Consider the following 22906-nt stretch of genomic DNA (forward strand, 5'->3'; position numbering starts at 1 on the left):
TTTTACCTATTTAAAACATGTCATCAAAATTCTCAAATTAATCTTAATCAGGAAAATTTACTAATGATGTTCCATGAGTTCTTTTTTTAATTTTTTCAAAAAGATTCGAATTAGCTAGTTTTTCTCTTCCTTTTTTTCGGTTGAATTTTAAAGAGTCGAAATTTAATTAAACTATATTTAGAAATTTAATTTAGATTTTTTTCCTATTTTCTCCTCTTTTAAACTGTTTAATTAAGTGTTTTTTTCATCATTTATTCTCTACAAAAAACCTTCCGTAAAAGGAAAAAAAAATGTACGACGGAATGACTGACAGAAATACCCATTTTATATATATATATATATATATATATATATATATATATATATATAGATTTATTTATTAAAGGTAAATTGAGCAAATTGGCTATTTCTGGCAATTTATTTAACTGTGTATCAAACTGGTAGCCCTTCGCATTAATCAGTACCCAAGAAGTCGCTCTTGGTTTCAAAAAGGTTGGTGACCCCTTCCCTACACCCACAACACGTCTCATCTGTACACGTCTGTACTTTTGACCACGACTGCATATATCTGCGACTTATAGTCCAGTGTGACTAATATATGGAACTTTTTTTTTTTTTAGTTTTTAGTGACTGCGGCTTATACACTGGTGCCTCTATGGACTGGAAAATCTGGTAATTCACCAGTCCTAGCCTGTAGTGGGGATTTGGGATGGCATGGCGTAGTGCAGGGGCGCTCACACTTTTTCTGCAGGCGAGCTACTTTTCAATTGACCAAGTCGAGGAGATCTACCTCATTCCTATATCCTCATATAATTTATATTTATTTATTTCTGAAAGAGACATTTTTGTTAACAAGTTAATGGTGTTTAATGATAATACAAGCATGTTTAACACACATAGATTCCTTTCTTTCATGAAGACAAGAATATAAGTTGGTGTATTTGATTCTGATGACTTGCATTGATTGGAATTAGACAGTGGTGCTGATAACGTCCGCATTTTCAAATGGAGGAAAAAAAAAGTCCTCCTTTCTGTCCAATACCACATGAAAGTGGTTGGATTTGGCATCTCATTTGTCCAACTTGCATACTCGTTTTTAAACACTTTGTTATGAGAGTAGCATATGTGTGTGGCCCTTTAATGTCTGGCAGCAGGTGAGTGACGTCAGTGACTGTGCGGGTGGGCAAGCAAGTGAGAAAGCGGTCGCTGAGGGCGGGGGAGAAATACATTGGCATCAAACTCCGTAGCTTGCTAGCTTGTGCACGCTAGCTTTCTGAGACTCTTATTTTGTTAGCACAGGCAGGATGAAACAGGTCTTTTATGGTGAAGACAGGAACTGTGCAGTCGGTCTTTAGAGTTTTGACAGTAGGTACGGAGTCTCTAGAAATAAAATGTGTTTCTCTGCGTCCGCCCTGTTAGTGATTTTTTTCTTAAATATGAGCTCGCAGCAGCCAGCGTCATCTCACAAGATCCTCGGGTGCCGAGAATGTCAAACAACTGACGAAAGTGAAGTCTTGGTATGATTGATGATTGCTCATATTTATGTCTATTTTTTAATGCCTGGCTTGAGATCGACTGACACACCCTCCGAGATCGACCAGTCGATCGCGATCGACGTAATGGGCACCCCTGGCGTAGTGGGTAGAGCGGCCGTGCCAGAAACCTGAGGGTTGCAAGTTCGCTTCCCACCTATTGACATCAAGTCGCTGCCGTTGTGTCCATGGGCAGGACACCTCACCCTTTGCCCCCGGTGCCGCTCACACTGGTGAATGAATGATGAATAAATGATTGGTGGTGGTCAGAGGGGCCGTAGGCGCAAACTGGCAGCCACGCTTCCGTCAGTCTACCCCAGGGCAGCTGTGGCTACATATGTAGCTTACCACCACCAGGTGTGAATGAATGATGGGTTCCCACTTCTCTGTCAGTGCTTTGAGTATTTAACAATTCAACAATAGAAAAGCGTGATATAAATGTAATCCATTATTATTATTATTATTATTATTATCATTGTTATTTAAAAATGACCTTGTCAAATGTCCAAATTCACTGGCGAGCCTCTAGTCCAGGGGTCGGCAACCCAAAATGTTGAAAGAGCCACATTGGACCAAAAATACAAAAACAAATCTGTCTGGAGCCGCAAAAAATTAAAAGCCATATAGTTCGTCATGAGATATAAATTGAATTATGAGGACTTAAAGGAAACTAAATGAGCTCAAATATAGCTACAAATGAGGCATAGTAATGCAATATGTACATACAGCTAGCCTAAATAGCATGTTAGCATCGATTAGCTTACAGTCATGCAGTGACCAAATATGTCTGATTAGCTCACTTCACACAAGTCAATAACATCAACAAAACTCACCTTCGTGCATACATGCGCAACGTTATAAGTTTGGTGGACAAAATGAGACGGAAAAAGAAGTGGCATAAAACACGTCCTAGAAAGTCAGAGAAAGTTATGCATGTAAACAAACTAGGGTGAGTTCAAAGACCGCCAAAATTAGTAGGACAAAACGGCGCTTGCCAAATACTCGAATCAGTGAAGCATGTTTAATATAAACAGTGTGCTTTATAGCAATTAGGTGGGTTTGTGTCATGTTTGTCCAGCCAACAGCAGGGGTCGGGAACCTTTTTGGCTGAGAGAGCCATACAAGCCAAATATTTTTAAAAGTATTTCCATGAGAGGCATACAATTTTTTTTTTAAGACTGAATACAACTAAATGCGTGCATTTTTAAGTAAGACCAACATTTTTAGAGTATAATAAGTATCTTATTCTTTTTAATAACATTGTTATTCTGAAGCTAACCAACAATAAATGCGCTAAAGACGCTGAGATCATTATCCATGCGTTTGTTACGTCTCGCCTCGACTACTGTAACGTATTATTTTCGGGTCTCCCCATGTCTAGCATTAAAAGATTACAGTTGGTACAAAATGCGGCTGCTAGACTTTTGACAAGAACAAGAAAGTTTGATCACATTACGCCTGTACTGGCTCACCTGCACTGGCTTCCTGTGCACTTAAGATGTGACTTTAAGGTTTTACTACTTACGTATAAAATACTACACGGTCTAGCTCCATCCTATCTTGCCGATTGTATTGTACCATATGTCCCGGCAAGAAATCTGCGTTCAAAGGACTCCGGCTTATTACTGATTCTCAAAGCCCAAAAAAAGTCTGCAGGCTATAGAGCTTTTTCATTTCGGGCTCCAGTACTCTGGAATGCCCTCCCGGTAACAGTTCGAGATGCCACTTCAGTAGAAGCATTTAAGTCTCACCTTAAAACAAAACTCATTTGTATACTCTAGCCTTTATATAGACTCCCTTTTTAGACCAGTTGATCTGCCGTTTCTTTTCTTTTTCTCCTATGTCCCACTCTCCCTTGTGGAGGGGGTCCGGTCCGATCCGGTGGCCATGTACTGCTTGCCTGTGTATCGGCTGGGGACATCTCTGCGCTGCTGATCCGCCTCCGCTTGGGATGGTTTCCTGCTGGCTACGCTGTGAACGGGACTCTCGCTGCTGTGTTGGATCCGCTCTGGACTGGACTCTCGCGACTGTGTTGGATCCATTATGGATTGAACTTTCACAGTATCATGTTAGACCCGCTCGACATCCATTGCTTTCCTCCTCTCCAAGGTTCTCATAGTCATCATTGTCACCGACGTCCCACTGGGTGTGAGTTTTCCTTGCCCTTATGTGGGCCTACCGAGGATGTCGTAGTGGTTTGTGCAGCCCTTTGAGACACTAGTGATTTAGGGCTATATAAGTAAACATTGATTGATTGATTGAATAAATAAAAAAACTTCTTACCATTAATGCCACTTATTGAACAGGTGTGGTAAAAACCGGGTGGATGGATTAAAATGCATGAGAATGTTTTATATTTTGAACGTTATTTTTGACACTGTGATTACCAGCAGAATTATTAATTACTCACCGTAATAAGCAATGTCCACTAAGATTTACCTGAGAGCCAGATTCAGTCATCAAAAGAGCCACATCTGGCTCTAGAGCCGTAGGTTCCCTACCCATGCCCTACAGAAACCAAATTAAAACAAAAAATATGTTTTTTCCCCTCATCATTTCCATTTTTCATATATTTTTGAAAAAGCTCCAGAGAGCCACTAGGGCGGCGCTAAAGAGCCGCATCGCGGGTTGCCGACCCCTGCTCTAGTCGGTGTGCTGGACACTTCACTTCACAAGTAGGGTGGAAACACGGGGCCCGCGTTTCACTTAGGTGCCACTTCCACCGCTTCAGCTCTGCCATCCTCGCCCCCTGTCTGCGTCACACGTTTAGCCCACTCGCGCCTGATGCCCACTCAGGGTGTTTCTGTCCCATCAACCACTCGGACTTCTCTCTCGCACATCTGCCCCGTCCTCCTCCCTCCCACTTTGACTTTTCCAAGCATGTAAGCACATTCCGCTCCACTGCGCCGCCGCTGTAGAACAGGTTCCCAGCGCCAAAAAGGAAGCGGGCTGCAAAAGAACTGAGCGACTGCTTGAATTATTTTTTCTGTAACGCTTGAGGATTCTCCTGCATGTGATTTTAAAGTGGACATATCGACTTGTGCATGCTCAACGGCTAAAGTAATTAAATATGGGGCGTTCGCGAACAAGTCGAGTCTTTTAAGCGGTTCTTTTAGGTCAGTGTTTTCACCCTTTTCCGAGCCAAGGCACATTTTTTTCATTTTAAAAATCCCAAGGCACACCACCAGCAGAAAATATAAAAAAAATGAAACTCAGCAGCCGATATTGACGGTAAAATGACGTTTTCGCAGTTGTTGGATATGAATTCAAAGCATGCATCACTATAGCTCTTGTCTCAAAGTTGGTGTACTGTAACATCTCATATGACTTACCGTATTTCCTTGAATTGCCGCCGGGGCGCTAATTAATTTAAAACCTCTTCTCACTCCTGCACTTACCAAAGGCATGCGGTAAATGTAAGCATGCGTTAATTATTTTAAAACCTCTTCTCACTCCGGCAATTACCAAAGGTATGCAGTAATAATTTGAGTGTGATGTAAGCTTGTACCTTAAATCCTACTGAATAGCTCTTACTCTTCTTCCCTTTATGCAATTTCAAATTGCCGGTAGTGAAATCAGCCTCCTCCATTTTGAAAATGATGACAGGGGAGGTGTCACTCGTGACGTCACGAGTTTGACCAGGCAGTAACACTAAGCATGCGTTAACTATTTTGGGAAGCAAGTTTGACCCGGCAGTAATTCAAGGCAGGCGCATAGTATATGCCCTGCGGCAATTCATGGAAATACAGTATTTGGAGTTTTTTGCTGTTTTCCTGTTTTACTTATTGTCTTGCGTTCCTATTTTGTTGTTGATTGTCATGTCATGTACCGATACACTTTGTGGACGCCGTCTGCTCCACACGCTGTAAGTCTTTGCTGTCCTCCAGCATTCTGTTTTTGTTTACTTTGCAGCCAGTTCAGTTTTAGCTTCGTTTTGCATCCTTAAGTTTCAATACCTTTTGTTTATTTTTGGTATGAGTGAAGTGAAGTGAATTATATTTATATAGCGCTTTTCTCTGGTGACTCAAAGCGCTTTACATAGTGAAACCCAATATCTAAGATACATTTAAACCAGTGTGGGTGGCACTGGGAGCAGGTGGGTAAAGTGTCTTGCCCAAGGACACAGCGGCAGTGACTAGGATGGCGGAAGCGGGAATCGAACCTGAAACCCTCAAATTGCTGGCATGGCCACTCTACCAACCGAGCTATGCCGCCCCAAGTGTTAGATACCTTTTTACCTACACGCATACTTGCCAACCTTGAGACTGTCAAAGTTAGTAGTTGACGAACCCCAAGATGCAGAGAAGGAGGGAGGCATTTTGCAGGGAAACATAGTTTAATTTAAAATACTAGAACTACAACAAACAAAGGGTACAAACAAAAAGCACGCACGTGGGCGGATAACAAACTAAGGGAGCTAGCACTGGAGCTAGAAAACAAAACGGAACTTAGCATGGAAGCTAGCGGGTAGCAAACAGAAAAACTGGAAACAGCTAATGGCTAACAAGAACAGCTTACCGCTACGACGACAAGGACACAATGTAGCACGACAGGTAGTAGCTGTAACGATGCCAGACACGACAGGTAGCAACGAAACAAGAGCGAAATGTGGCATGACAATACAATCCAGCACTGACTGGAGGAACAAAGCAGGTAATATAGGAGCGGGCTGATTGACCCCAGGTGTGGCAAGGTGCCAATTAGCCGCAGCTGAGGGAAAACAGCACACGGGGAGACAAACAGGAAGCTGACAAAATAAGAGCGCTGACACGAACCAAAAACAGGAAATACTAAACACAGAGGAAACAAAGACAAACGCAGAGGAAAACAACTAAAACACAAACAAACTGTCAGGGGAAAGCCTGACAGAGACCTCTGAATTCAGGAGATGAAGGGGGTGGGGGAGCGTCCCGGAACAGTTAGGGCTGCAAGGGGTTCTGGGTATTTGTTCTGTTGTGTTTATGTCGTGTTACGGTGCGGATGTTCTCCCGAAATGTGTTTGTCATTCTTGTTCGGTGTGGGTTCACAGTGTGGCGCATAATTGTAACAGTGTTAAAGTTGTTTATACTGCCACCCTCAGTGTGACCTGTATGCCTGTTGACCAAGTATGCGTTGCATTCACTTGTGTGTATGTAAAAGCCGCATATATTATGTGACTGGGCCGGCACACTGTTTGTATGGAGGAAAAGCGGACGTGACGATAGGTTGTAGAGGACGCTAAAGGCAGGCCCCAATATTGTTGTCGGATGGAAATTGGGAGAAATTCTGGAGAATGGTTGCCCTGGGAGATTTCCGGAGGAGCACTGAAATTCGAGAGTCTCCCGGGAAAATTGGGAGGGTTGGCAAGTATGCCTACACCAGGGGTGTCAAACTCAAATACAGAGTGGGCCAAAATTTAAAACCGAACAAAGCCGCGGGCCGAGGTTGAACAAATTAACCTTTTAATAGGGACCCAAACAAGTTTTGCATTGAATATTGAACAAGCAAGGCTTATATAACTTTATAGTGACATGCAAATCGAGTTTCAAATAATAATAATAGTTAGAAAATATCAATGGCATATCAAATAAAATTTAAATTAAAAATTGAATGCCTCTTTTCGGCGGTGGGGTTGAGGTGGACGGGGATTGGTGGTAGCGGGGGGTGTATATTGTAGCATCCCGGAAGAGTTAGTGCTGCAAGGCGTTCTGGGTATTTGTTCTGATGCGTTTATGTTGTGTTACGGTGCAGATGTTCTCCCGAAATGTGTCATTCTTGTTTGGTGTGGGTTCACAGTGTGGCGCATATTTGTAACAGTGTTAAAGTTATTTATATGGCCACCCTCAGTGTGACCTGTATGGCTGTTGACCAAGTATGCCTTGCATTCACTTGTGTGTGTGTGTATAAGCCGCATATATTATGTGACTGGGCCGGCACGCTGTTTGTAGAGGAAAAGCGGACGTGGAGATAGGTAGTAGAGAACGCCAAAGGCACTGCCTTTAAAGCCCACCCCAAATATTGTTGTCCGGGATGAAATTCGGGAGGGGCACTGAACTTCGGGAGTCTCCCGGGAAAATTGAGAAGGTTGGCAAGTATGAGTATTAGCGTTGAATGCGGTGTATAATACCGGCGGGCCAGCTCTAATGTTAATTTGATATTGCCTCAAGGGCAAGTGAAATTACACGGCGGGGCCAAATTTGGCCCGCGGGCCAGAGTTTGACACCCATGGCCTACACGGTGCCTCCCGCATATTGTGATCACGACAAGCAATGTTACCGACATCTACAAAGCAATTAGCTACCTGCTGCCACCAACTGACACGGAGGAGTATTACACGGTCACTCTGCCAAGCTCTAGGCAGCAGAGACACTCAAAAACAGCACATTTGCTGATTGCAATTACTGGTTTGCAAAAAATATTTTATTGTGCTGCGGCATATTGGTTGAAAAACACTGTTTTAGGTGAACGACGAGAACTGAGCCGTTAGTTTGGAGAGCAACGGATCGGTGCGGCGTCTTCAGTAATGCGGACGTTGTACCGATCCGTTGTGGTGAAGAAGGAGCTGAGCCGGAAGGCAAAGCTCTCAATTTACCGGTCGATCTACGTTCCCATCCTCACCTATGGTCATGAGCTTTGGGTCATGACCAAAAGGATAAGATCACGGGTACAAGCGGCCGAAATGAGTTTCCTCCGCCGTGTGGCGGGGCTCTCCCTTAGAGATAGGGTGAGAAGCTCTGCCATCCGGGAGGAACTCAAAGTAAAGCCGCTGCTCCTCCACATGGAGAGGAGCCAGATGAGGTGGTTCGGGCATCTGGTCAGGATGCCACCCGAACGCCTCCCTAGGGAGCTGTTTAGGGCACGTCCAACCGGTAGGAGGCCACGGGGAAGACCCAGGACACGTTGGGAAGACTATGTCTCCCGGCTGGCCTGGGAACGCCTCGGGATCCCCCGGGAAGAACTAGACGAAGTGGCTGGGGAGAGGGAAGTCTGGGTTTCCCTGCTTAGGCTGTTGCCCCCGCGACCCGACCTCGGATAAGCGGAAGATGATGGATGGATGGATGGATGTTTTTTTTAAATAATTCTAATTCTTGATTGATTTTGTTTATTTATTTTTACTTTTATTTGGATTCAATGTTATGGTTCATTGTTCAAATGTAGGTCAAGCATTGTTTTCACATTTAATAATGTCCTCATTTTTTTTCTAATATTATTTACACTTCTGTAATCATATATACACTATATTGCCAAAAGTATTTGGCCACCCATCCAAATGATCGGAGTCAGGTGTCCTAATTACTTGGCCCGGCCACAGGTGTATAAAATCAAGCACTTAGGCATGGAGACTGTTTCTACAAACATGTGTGAAAGAATGGGCCGCTCTCAGTGATTTCCAGCGTCAAACTGTCATAGAATGCCACCTGTGCAGCAAATCCAGTCGTGAAATGTCCTTGCTCCTAAATATTCCAAAGTCAACTGTCTGCTTTATTATAATAAAATGGAAGAGTTTGGGAACAACAGCAACTCAGCCACAAGGTGGTAGACCACATAAACTGAGAAAGAAGAGTCAGCGGATGCTGAAGCGCATAGTGCAAAGACTTTCTGCACAGTCAGTTGCTACAGAGCGCCAAAATTCATGTGACCTTCCAATTAGCCCACGTACAGTACGCAGAGAGCTTCATGGAATGGGTTTCCACGGCCGAGCAGCTGCATCTAAGCCATACATCACCAAATCCAATGCAAAGCGTGGGATGCAGTGGTGTAAAGCACCACGCCACTGGACTCTAGAGCGGTGGAGACCCCTTCTCTGAAGTGATGAATTACACTTTTCCATCTGGCAATCTGATGGACCAGTCTGGGTTTGGAGGTTGCCAGGAGAACGCTTCATTTCATTCTGCATTGTGCCGAGTGTGACATATATTGGAAGAGGAATTATGGTGTGGGGTTGTTTTTCAGGAGTTGAGCTTGGCCCCTTAGTTCCAGTGAAAGGAACTTTGAATGCTCCAAGATACCAAAACATTTTGGACAATTCCATGCTCTCAACTTTGTGGGAACAGTTTGGAGCGGGCCCCTTCCCCTTCCAACATGACTGTGCACCAGTGCATAAAGCAGGGGTAGGGAACCTCTGGCTCTAGAGTCAGATGTGGCTCTTTTGATGACTGCACCTGGCTCTCAGATAAATATTTGCTGACATTACTTAACACGATAAGTAATGAATAATTCCGCTGGTAAACACAGTGTTCAAAATAACGTTCAAAATATAAAACATTCTCATGCATTTTAATCCATCCATCCGTATCCTACCGCACCGGTTCAACAAGTATTTTAATTATTATTGGTTTTGCTTCAAAATAACAATGTTATTAAAAGGAATGAGGGACTTGATATACTCTAAAAATGTTGGTCTTACTTAGAAATGCACATATTTAGTTGTATTCAGTGTTAAAAAAAAAAATATATATGGCTCTCATGGAAATACATTTTAAAATATTTGGCTTTCATGGTTCTCTCAGGTTCCCGACCCCTGGCATAAAGCAAAGTCCATAAAGACGTGGATGACAAAGTCTGGTGTGGATGAACTTGACTGGCCTGCACAGAGTCCTGACCTGAACCCGATAGAACACCTTTGGGAAGAATTAGAACGGAGACTGAGAGCCTCACCAATCCGCTTTTGGAAGAATGGTGGAAAATTCCTATAAACACACTCCGCAACCTTGTGGACAGCCTTTCCAGAAGAGTTGAAGCTGTAATAGCTGGAAAAGGAGGGCCGACATCCTATTGAACCCTATAGGTTAGGAATGGGATGGCACTTCAAGTTCATATGTGAGTCAAGGCAGGTGGCCGAATACTTTTGGCAATATAGTGTATGTAATCTAGTAACATTCATAACAACATGTTATTTTTACTATAACAATTTTAATCTTTTTAAGTGTACTGTGGCGCACTCATTTCACTTTCGCTATTTCCTTCATTACATGTCCCTAACGGTCTAAGGGACCACGACAAGTAGCTTAAAAAATAAGTGGCCCGTACGGGGATCGAACCCGCGACCTTGGCGTTATTAGCACCACGCTCTAACCAACTGAGCTAACCGGCCGTGTAAAGACAGCAGGTTTGATTTGTGTTGGTGGGGGTCAGTGTGGGTTCATATCCAAGCCTATGACTACTGGAAGTATTTTTATTTCAACTTAATAATTCAGGTTGTTTTTTTTTTTTTTATGATGATTTTATTTTTACTTACTTTTTTATTCGTCGTCTTGTAATTTTAATTGCACTTTTAATTGCCTCATGTACAAATTGTGCTCTATATATACACTTGCCTTGACAAGTGGAAAAATATGTTAACCACTGGAAAATAATACAAGTAATACAATAAATATTAGATATGATTATTATTATATTATAATACATAATATTAACACAATTATTGGCAAGACAAAATTAAATGGGTTATACCTGTATAGCCTTTTTGTACCTTCAAGGTGCTCAAAGCGCTTTGACACTATTTCCACATTCACCCATTCACACACACACATTCACACACTGATGGCTGGAGTTGCCATACAAAGCCCTAACCAGGACCCATCAGGAGCAAGGGTGTAGTGTCTTGCCCAAGGACACACCGGACATGACGAGGTTGGTAGAAGGTGGGCATCGAACCAGGAACCCTCAAGTTGCTGGCACGGATAATAATAGTAATACAGATAATACCAAAAATATTAGATCATATGATTTTTAGTATATTATATTATAATACATAATATTAATACAATAATTGGCAAGACAGTTTTAACTGTACATGGATTTTTTAAAACGTTTTAACTCTCTTAAAGGGGAACTGCACTTTTTTTAAAATGTTGCCTATCATTTACAATCCTTATGTGAGACAAGAACAAATTGTTTTAAATTATTTTTTTGCTTGAATTCATTCTTGTTTGTGGTTATTGTTTTCATTTTGATTTTATCTTGATTTTGTATGTACTTTTTGTCTGATTTTATTCATTATTGTACTTTTTCGTCACTTACCGTCTTTGGTACACTAATGTGTATATTAAAAGCCATTGGTTTTGTTTTATTTTTGCAAAAAAAAAGAAAATATATATATATATATTTTTTTTTTATATTGCTCTCTATATCTTTGGTATGAACATTATTACGTAAACTCAGAGTAATTGTTTTTTTTTTGCTGGCACAGATATTAGTATTACAGAAAATAATAGTAATACAATAAATATTAGATTATATGATTATTATTATTATATTATAATACATAATTTTAATACAATAATTGGCAAGACAATTTTCACTGTACATGGATTTTTTGCAACTTTTTAACTCTCTTAAAAGGGAACCACACTTTTTTTTTAAATGTTGCCTATCATTCACAATCCTTATGTGAGACAAGAACAAATAATTTTGACTTATTTTTTGCTGAAATTTATTCTTGTTTGTGTTAATCGTTTTTATATAGATTTTATCTTGATTTCGTATGTACTTTATGTCATATTATATTCATTATGGTACTTTTTTGTCACTTACTGTCTTTGGTACACTAATGTGTATATTAAAGGCCATTGGTTCTTTGTTTTATTTTAGCAAAAAAAAAAAAAAAAAAAAAAATATATATATATATATATATATATTATTATATTGCTCTCTTTATCTTTGGTATGAACATTATAATGTAAACTCAGAGTTATTGTTTTTTGTTTTTTTGCTGGCACAAATAATAATAGTAATACAGATAATAAAAGTAATACAATAAATATTATATTATATGATTATCATTATTATATTATAATACATAATTTTAATGCAATAATTGGCAAGACAATTTTCACTGTACATGGATTTTTTGCAACTTTTAAACTCTCTTAAAAGGGAACCACACTTTTTTTTTTAAATGTTGCCCATCATTCACAATCCTTATGTGAGACAAGAAAAAATAATTTTGACTTATTTTTTGCTGAAATGTATTCTTGTTTGTGTTAATCATTTTTATATAGATTTTATCTTGATTTTGTATGTACTTTATGTCATATTTTATTCATTATGGTACTTCTTTTGTCACTTACTGTCTTTGGTACACTAATGTGTATATTAAAGGCCATTGGTTCTTTGTTTTATTTTAGCAAAAATATATATATATCTATTATTATATTGCTCTCTTTATCTTTGGTATGAACATTATTATGTAAATTTAGAGTTATTGTTGTTTTTTTTTGCTGGCACAAATAATAATAGTAATACGGATAATGAAAGTAATAAAATAAATATTAGATTATATGATCATTATTATTATATTATAATAAATAATATTAATACAATAATTGGCAAGACAATTTTAACTGTACATGGATTTTTTGCAACTTTTTAACACTCTTAAAGGGGAACTGCACTTTTTTTTAAATGTTGCCTATCATTCACAATCCTTATGTGAGACAAGAACAAATTGTTTTGACTTATTTTTTGCTTAAATTCATTCTTGTTTCTGGTTGTCATTTTTATATTGATTTTATCTTGATTTTATCTATTTTTACATTGCTCTTTTTGGTATGAACATTATTATGTAAACTCAAAATTACAGTTTTTTTGTTGTTGCTATTTTTTTATTACAAACTTGTATTATCGATCATGTTACACTGCATTGTAATCTTTTGTTTTGTGATTGTGTGATGTTTTTTTGCCTGGATCCCAGGAAGAAAAGTCTCCACTGTGGTGTAGACTAATGGGGGATCCTTAATAAACTAAACTAAACATATATTTTTCTTTTTTTAATGCATTCTAAATTGTAAATAATCCCTAGCAAGAGGTGGCTAACAATGAGGTGGCTAAAAATGAGGCTAATAGAGCAGATCCAGCTCAAGTGTAACTCGAAGCATCATGTAGCAGTATTGCTAAGTGCTAAAAAAAATAAGTAGGCCGTACAGGGATCGAACCCGCAACCTTGGCGTTATCAGCACCTCGCTCTAACAAACTGAGCAAACCGGCCATGTGCAAGCCACATGATTAATTTGTTTGTCGGGGTCGGCGTGAGCTCATATGTGTTCCTATGACTACTGGAAGTATTTTTATTCTAATTAAATAAGTTTATTTCTATGATGATTTTATTTATGATTTCGTTTGCCTTCTTGTAATGTTATGCATCTGTACAAATTGTGCTCTATAAACAAGCTTGCCTTGGTAGGTGTAAAACTAAGTTAGCCCCTGTAAAATAATAATAATACATAATATCATTATAGTTTTTCTCTTCTTTTTTTCGGTTGAATTTTAAAGAGTTGAAATTGAAGATAAACTATGTTTCGAAATTTAATTTAAATTTTTTTTCCTGTTTTCTCCTCTTTTAAACCGTTCAATTAAGTATTTTTTCATCATTTATTCTCTACAAAAAACCTTCCATAAAAGGGAAAAAAATGTGCGACGACGGAATGACACAGAAATACCTATTTTTTTATATAAATGATAAATGATAAATGGGTTGTACTTGTATTGCGCTTTTCTACCTTCAAGGTACTCAAAGCGCTTTGACACTACTTCCACATTTACCCATTCACACACACATTCACACACTGATGGAGGGAGCTGCCATGCAAGGCGCTAACCAGCACCCATCAGGAGCAAGGGTGAAGTGTCTTGCTCAGGACATTTATTAAAGGTAAATTGAGTTTCTGGCAATTTATTTAAGTGTGTATCAAACTGGTAGCCCTTCGCATTAATCAGTACCCAAGAAGTAGCTCTTGGTTTCAAAATGGTTGGTGACCCCTGCTGTAGAGTAATTTCCAAGCATGGCATTACAGGGCGCATGTTAAGGCTTTGCAAAAAAAAAAAAACCCTAAGAAGTCACTTGAAACCTGGACCAAGACAAATGTACAGTGTGTACAGTACAAAGTGTTAAGTGTGCTTTAAAAAAAAAAAAAAAAAAAAAAAGTACAAACATTTGAACAAAGTCATCACTTTGCAAAAATAAAACAGTTCTGTGCAAGCAAACCTCGCCCGGCCTATTCATGCGTTCGGATTTGAATGTGTGAGTTATTCAATCAGCTGAAAAGAACATCTCGTCATGTAAACACGCCTCTTGGAACGTTGATAGCTTGAAATAGACGCTGTTGTTTTTTTTTTTCAGCTACATGTTCTTTTTTTTTTTTTTTCTTTCTTTCTCAGCCGTCTTAAGGTCTGGACAGACGTGCAGGAACACATGTTTGGGTGACGTGAGTCCCGCATGTTCCTCGACACTCTCACACAGATTAGCCTTTAAATGATGCATTCCTGCTTGTTATCGTGCAAGAGGTGGTTCCGTGCCGAGGTCTGCATGCTCACATGCCGCACGCACTCACCGTTAGTACGCCTTACTATTGCTTGCTCTCTGAGTGTGGAAGTTATATTCCCTCTCTCCCCTTTTCATTCAAATTTAAGTCTTTACTGCTTACGTATAAAACACTACACGATCTAGCTCCGTTTTATCTTGCTGATTGTATTGTCAATCACGTGTCTAAGAGGGCTGCACAAGCCACAACGACATCCTCGGTTCAGAGCCCACATCAGGGCAAGGAAAAACTCAACCAACTGGGATGACAATGAGAAACCTTGGAGAGGACCGCAGATGTGGGTGACACCCCCCCCCCCCCCCTTTAAATAGACCCCCTTTTTAGACCAGTTGATTTGCCGTTTCTTTTTTGCTCTGCCCCCTCCTCTCTACAAAGGAGAGGGGGGGGGGGGGGGGGGGGGGGCAGGCTTCCTTCCATCCATCTATTTTTTACCGCTTGTTCTTATCCGGGGTGCCGAGGGAGGTGCTGGAGCCTACCTCAGCTGCATTCGGACGGAAGGCAATGCACACCCTAGACAAGTTGCCACCTTATTGCTGGGCCAACAGTAAATTGGTAAACATTCTAGATTATAAATCATGCCTCGCACCTGTATAGTAGAAGGTTGTGGACATAAACTGAGAAGTTGGTCAACTTTGACATCCAATTCATACCCGAAGATGGCGAGAAAGATATGAAAAGATGCTCATTTGTGAGGATTATGGTTAATTCTTCATCTAAACGGGAAGATATAAACATCCCATTAGTCGGCATTCTAGAGAGAGCAGACATTGTAGTTGTTTGTAGTTGTATTTCTTGTTTAGCACTTAACAATACTGCTACATGCCCCATTAGCTGCACCTTGGACAAGTCGCCACCTCATCGCAGAGCCAACACTCAATTGGTAAACATTCTACAATAGTAATCATGCCTCTCACCTGGGTAGTAGAAGGTTGTGGACATAAACCTTTTTTTTTTTTTTTCTTTGTCATGAAAAAGGGACGTTTTTGTCATGAAAAGGGGAGGTTTTTGTGGTTGGTGCACAAATTGTAAGTGTATATTGTGTTTTCTATGTTGATTTATTAAAAAAAAATAAAAAAAAAAATTTTTTTTTTTTTTTTTTAAATGAATAAAAAATTATTCTCTTCCCCGGTGGTTGGGGACCACTGCAGTAAGTGATTGATTGGTTGATTAATTGATTGATATTTCTTGTTTAGCACTTAGCAATACTGCTACATGCCTCATTAGCGGCACCCTGGACAAGTCACAACCTCATCGCAGAGCCAACACTAGATTGGTAAACATTCTAGATTATAAATCATGCCTCTAACCTGGATAGTAGAAGGTTGTGGACATAAACCGAGAAGTCGGTCAACTTTGACATCCAAATTATACCCGGAGATGGCGAGTAAGACACGAAAAGATCCTCATTTGTGAGGATTACGGTTAATTCTTCATCTAAACGTGAAGATATAAGCATCCCATCAGTCAGCATCCTAGTGAGAGGAGACATTGTACAGTAAGTGATGATTTTATTATGTTTGTAGTTGTATTTCTTGTTTAGCACTTAGCAATAGTGCTACATGCCCCATTAGATGCACCCTGTAGAAGTCGCCACCTCATCAGAGAGCCAACACTAAATTTGTAAAAATTGTAGATAATAAATCATGCCTCTAACCTGGATAGTAGAAAGTTGAGGACATAAACCGAGAAGTCGGTCAACTTTGACATCCAATTTATACCCGGAGATGGCGAGAAAAACACGAAAAGATGTTCATTTGTGAGGATTATGGTTAATTCTTCATCTAAAAATGAAGATATAAGCATCCCATCAGTCAGCATCCTAGTGAGAGAAGACATTGTACAGTAAGCGATGATTTTATTATGTTTGTAGTTGTGTTTCTTGTTTAGCACTTAGCAATAGTGCTACATGCCCCCACTTTTTTGATGCGGTTGCGGATGATTAAATTGTCTATCCGCGCATCTCTACCAAGTACGCACTCATTTATCCCATTCATTTGAGACTTGTTGTGTACCTGTGCTGTTTGCGCGTCCGCGGTAGACGTCATCATAAGCCTTCCACTGCTGAGAGACCTGGTAGGCGTGGATGAAGACGACCAGCACGGCGACCAGGCAGATTAGAGGGACCAGCACGGCCGTGCACAGAGCTGCATAGATGTTTGGGATGAAGCACCTAGAAAGAAAGATGTACCTTGTCATACTGTGGTGGACCATGGCACTAGCCATGGATGCATTACAGACGGTCCTTTTTTTACACATTACACACTCAAAACTTGAATTAATAAATATGACACTCACACTAAATAAAGTGTGAGTGGCATAAGAATAAATAATAAAGGTGCTTCTGTCGGAAGTGCGTCTTAAGCAGGGGTCTCAAACTAACTTTACCTGGGGGCCACTGGATGCAGAGTCTGGGTGAGGCTGGGCCGCAAGAAAATATTTTCAAAAAAAAAAAAATGTTGCATACTTCTCAGCTTGTCTAGATGTATAATGACGTTTCAAATTGTATCCCTTGCGCACCGCAACTTTCTCTGTGCAAATAAAGAAATATTGCATCTCCCACTTTTCCTGGAATTGTCTTTGCTCATCACTAACCTTTCTCTTCACTGCAGGCTTTGAAAAAGACACGTTTGGGGTTGTGGAATATATTTGTATTCAGCCGACACACGGAGAATAATGTTATTTCCGCAATGTGTGTCGTTCCGCTTGTCCTCCCTACAGCAACACGGCGGTCGGCGGGATAGTGAGCGCAAAAAAGTGACGGCTCCCGAAGTGTTATCCGGCGTCATAGTGTTCATCGTGTGAGGCAATGCAAATTAAACAATAAAAAATAACAAATAACAATTTGAATTGGTCCAGGTTATCGGGGACTGTTATTACTGACGGACCTGTGTCGCTGTGATACTGCAGCCAGGCAGGTAAGAAAACCCTGGTCTCCATGGCAATGTCCCTGTCGCTTTCGCTCACTTGCCGCTTTTCCACTAATGCAGGGGTAGGCAACCCAGAATGTTGAAAGAGCCATTTTGGACCTAAATAACACAACGCTGTCAAGCGCCATTCATATAAAACTTAGGGGCCGCACTAACATTAAACTTTCATATTAAGGTGGGGGCCGCAAAATAACGTCTCACGGGTCGCAATTGGCCCGCGGGCCGTGTGTTGGAGACCCCTGGTCTTAAAGGGGAACATTATAACCAAACCTAAGCAAGCGTCAATATATACCTTGATGTTGCAGAAAAAAGACCATGTTTTTTTTTTAACCGATTTCCGAACTCTAAGTGGGTGAATTTTGGCAAATTAAACGCCTTTCTGTTTATCGGTCTTTTAGCGATGACGTCAGAATGTGACGTCACCGAGGTAACACACCCGCCATATTCATTTTCACATTACAAAACACCGGGTCTCAGCTCTGTTATTTTCCGTTTTTTCGACTATTTTTTGGAACCTTGGAGACATCATGCCTCGTCGGTGTGTTGTCGGAGGGTGTAACAACACTAACAGGGAGGGATTCAAGTTGCACCACTGGCAAGAAATCTGCCGCCAGACCCCATTGAATTTGCCAGAGTGTCTTCACATTTTACCGGCGATGCTAAGACAGACATGGCACAGAGATGTATGGATAACCTGCAGATGCATTTGCAACGATAAAGTCAACGAAATCACAAAGGTGAGTTTTGTTGATGTTGTTGACTTATGTGCTAATCAGACATATTTGGTCACGGCATGACTGCCAGCTAATTGATGCTAAAATGCTATGCTAATCGATGCTAACATGCTATTTACGCTAGCTGTATGTACATTTGAAACTGGATACCCACATATAATGCGAAACAAACACTTACCAATCGACGGATTTAAGTTGCTCCAGTATCACAAGATGCGAAAGTCCTGATCGTTTGGTTCGCACATTTTACTGGCGATGCTAATAAGGCAGCCATGCTATGGGCCACTTCATTAGGTACACCCATGCTATGGCCGAATAGCGTCAATAGCTATTCGCTCAATAGCTTCAATTTCTTTTTCGCTATCTGCCTCCATACTCCGACCATCTGTTTCAATACATGCATAATCTGTTGAATCGCTTAAGCCGCTGAAATCCGAGTCTGAATCCGAGCTAATGTCGCTATATCTTGCTGTGGTAACCGCCATGTTGTTTGTATTGGCAGCACTGTATGACGTCACAGGGAAATGGACAGTCGCTTTGCAAATAGCGAAAATCAAGAACTTTAAAGCTTTTTTTAGGGATATTCCGGGAGGTGTAAAATTTTGAAAAATCTTCGAAAAATAAAACAAGCCACTGGGAACTGATTTTTACTGTTTTTAACCCTTTTGAAATTGTGATATGTTCCCCTTTAAGAAAAGGATAGCCATTCCTACAGAAGGGAAAATGAACCCAAATGCCTTCATAGAAGAAAAAAAGTATCCATAGTAATGGCTGCATTGTTTTCAAACAATATTTGTATGTTTTCAATTTTCTAAGTACCGGTTCCGGCACCGTTTCCATACTACTGATTTAAATGTAAACGATAATCAATTTAGGAAATAGCTGAAAGATTGTCTGGAACCCTAAAAAGGGAAAAGGAGGAATAAAGTAAAAAGTCTTCATGGGCAGTGATGGGTGGTTTATGCAGTTTAAGGCTTGTGCTAATTTGCATAACCTTAAAGGGTCATAATACGATGTTTTTATACATTTAAAACACTTCCTTGTGGTCTAAAAATAAAATGTTGCTCGGATCCTGGTTAGCAGACCATTCTCAAGCCGCTTTCTAAACCGTCTCTTCACGATGCGCCATTTGCAACAAATTCACTCCTCGCTCCTAAATATATTCTGGGTTTGGACGTTCCCAGGAGAGCGGTACATTTCGGACTGTATTGTGCCGAATGTGGAATTAGGTGGAGGAGGAATTATGTTGTGGGGTTGTTTTTTTTGTTGTTGTTTTTTTGTGGGGTCGTGGCTTCACGGTGGTAGAGGGGTTAGTGCGTCTGCCTCACAATACGAAGTTCCTGCAGTCCTGGGTTCAAATCCAGGCTCGGGATCTTTCTGTGTGGAGTTTGCATGTTCTCCCCGTGAATGCGTGGGTTCCCTCCGGGTACTCCGGCTTCCTCCCACTTCCAAAGACATGCACCTGGGGATAGGTTGATTGGCAACACTAAATTGGCCCTAGTGTGTGAATGTGAATGTGAATGTTGTCTGTCTATCCGTGTTGGCCCTGCGATGAGCTGGCGACTTGTCCAGGGTGTACTCCGCCTTCTGCCCAATTGTAGCTGAGATAGGCGCCAGCGCCCCCCGCAACCCCAAAAGGGAATAAGCGATGGAAAATGGATGGGTTGTTTTTTCAGGAGTTGGGCTTGGCCCCTTAGTTCCAGTGAAAGGAACTTTAAATGCTCCAGGATAGCAAAACATTTTGGACAATTCCAAGCTCCCAACCTTGTGGGAACAGTTTGGATCGGGGCCCTTCCTCTTCCAACATGACTGTGCATCAGTGCACAAAGAAAGGTCCATAAAGACATGGATGACAGAGTCTGGTGTGGATGAACTTGACTGGCCTGCACAGAGTCCTGACCTGAACCCAAAAGAAAACCTTCGGGATGAATTAGAACGGTGACTGAGAATCAGGCCAACATCATTGTGTGACCTCACCAATGCGCTTTTGGAAGAATAGTGGAAAATTCCTACAAACACACTCCGCAACCTTGTGGACAGCCTTCCCAGAAGAGTTGAAGCTGTAATAGCTGGAAAAGATGGACTGATATCATATTGAACCCTATGGGTTAGGAATGGGATGGAACTTCAAGTTCATATGTTAAAGCAGTGGTACTGGGCCGTGACCCGATTGGCACCGGGCCGCAGAAGAATTTTTTATAAAAAAAAAAAAATAAATACAAATAAAAAAATAAAAAAATTGTTTTATTAAATCAACATAAAAAACACAATATACACTTACAAATAGTGCACCAACCACAAAAATCTCCCTTTTTCATGACAAAAACGTCCCTTTTTCATGACAAAGAAGACAAAAAAAAAAAAAGAAAAAAAAGGACACCCCCCCCCGGGCCGCGGGACAAATTATTAAGCGTTGACCGGTCCGTGGATACAAAACGGTTCGGGACCACTGTGTTAAAGTACCAATGAATGTCACACACACGAGGTGTGGCGAAAATATTCTCTGCATTTGACCCATCACTCTTGATCACCACCAGGGAGGTGAGGGGAGCAGTGAGCAGCAGCGGTGGCCGCGCCCGGGAATCATTTTTGGTGATTTAACCCCCAATTCCAACCTTTGATGCGGAGTGTCAAGCAGGGCGGTAACGGGTCCCATTTTTATAGTCTTTGGTAAGACTCGGCCGGGGTTTGAACTCACAACCTACCGATCTCAGGGCGGACATGTGAGTCAAGGCAGGTGGCCAAATACTTTAGGCAATGTAGTGATTATACTAACAGTTTGTATATAAAATTTTGGAGGTTTTGGGAACGTTTTTAAAGTGCTTTATAAGCAAAATAGAGCGACACCTATTGGATCCATCGCTAGCTGACTTTTTCTTGTGTTTATTTATCAGGTAGAATGCAAAAAAAAAGAAAAACCTAAGTATTCTTGTGTTATATAAGGATTGTGAATGATAGGCAAAATTCCCCTTAAAAGTACAGTTTCCCTTTAAGAGTTCAACGCATGGATAGTCACAAAATGTTCTCCATAGTTGTGTATTTTGCTGGTTGTTTCTTAAAGTTGTTTTGGTGTCTGTTTTCAAAGTCTAAACTGTTTCACAGCATCTCTTTCCCAGCTCCCCGTCGCCACCTGAGAAAGTGGCTCCTATTACCGCTCTGTAGGCACCGAGCAATCACCAAAACACTCATGTGACTTTGCTCCTTTCAGCTTTCAAGTTGGGTGGGAGTAAAACATCCAGATGGGACTCCAGGCTCGAGTCCGTTGTGCAGTGAACTAATTGGGCCGGGAGAAGCCATAACACGGCATGAAGTATGCCAAATAGACCATTGCATCACACGGATGGACTGGTGAGAGTGTGTCAACAACATGGAATATAGATATTTGTGCTCTTGCGGCCTTGTGAGGGGATGGATGAGAGCTTACTGTACTGAAAATCTCACAAGAAAAAGGAAATCGGAGGAAATCCTGACCTCATAAGTCAACAACATTCCCTTATGGGTGGAGGATGTACTTGAAGGAAATAGCAAGGGTTGTTTGCACACCTAAAAAAAACAACAACTGCAGTGCTTTCAAGGACACGGCCAGAAGGTTTCAGCTCGTTACACACTCGGATACACACCAGAAAATTAAGGACGTGCCGATTAATCAGTAACTGATCAGTTTATCGGCCCGATTTTCGTGAAAAGTATGTAATCGCCCTTGCTGATTAATGCCTTTTAATGCCGATTACAAACACCAGTACCATTTAGCTGATACTATTTATTTTTAGTACCTACCCCCGGCTGACAAGCGGCTAGCAGCTACCGTATTTTCCGCACCAGTATTTAAGCCGCACCCACTAAATTTTAGACGAAAAATAATATCATTACATTTATTCGACGAACCGGAATAAAAGCTACAGATATATACGTTGTGAAATTAGTTATTTACAGAGAAATATTCAGTAAATGTTTATTTACAAACCTTAATTGTTTCCAAATAGTGCCTGAAACACGGCAGTAAAACGGCCGATCAAACAAAACTACAGTCATGTACTTGAAGGAAATAGCAAGGGTTGTTTGCACACCTAAAAAAAACAACTGTAGTGCTTTCAAAGACACGGCCAGAATGTTTCAGCTCGTGATACCACTTTAAGGAGGCTTCAATCCATAACTTTCAATGATAGTGTAAAAAAAAATGTTGAATATAATGAAAAGTACTACTAAGCCTGCAGTATATATCGGACCAAGGTATGCTTGTTGTATGATAGTAGGTTAACTCTCAAAACTACCTGTTAAATCCCAAGAAAAATGTTCAACTCCTATTTGTATCCAACAAAATCACGATTGTACTAGACAGGTTATGTCATCTACTCTTGTCCACGTCATTGGATACACACCAGAAAATTAAGAACTAGCCGATAAATCAGTAA

The 22906-nt window shown here is 40.7% G+C and overlaps 1 protein-coding gene and 1 non-coding gene across 2 annotated transcripts in view; both read right to left on the reverse strand.

The window, feature by feature from the left end:
• Window positions 1-22906, reverse strand: part of adgrv1 (adhesion G protein-coupled receptor V1) — a 469843-nt gene that overhangs the window by 42654 nt on the left and 404283 nt on the right. Inside the window, exon 91 of the mRNA XM_061897509.1 lies at window positions 16846-17003. Coding sequence (XP_061753493.1) covers window positions 16846-17003 — 158 coding nt within the window. The remainder of the gene's footprint in view (window positions 1-16845; window positions 17004-22906) is intronic.
• trnai-aau (transfer RNA isoleucine (anticodon AAU)) lies at window positions 10532-10605 on the reverse strand. The gene has a single exon. It is a non-coding gene; the product is annotated as a tRNA-Ile (tRNA).

The sequence above is a fragment of the Nerophis ophidion genome, linkage group LG01 (assembly GCF_033978795.1).
Source record: "Nerophis ophidion isolate RoL-2023_Sa linkage group LG01, RoL_Noph_v1.0, whole genome shotgun sequence".
Lineage (NCBI taxonomy): Eukaryota > Metazoa > Chordata > Actinopteri > Syngnathiformes > Syngnathidae > Nerophis > Nerophis ophidion.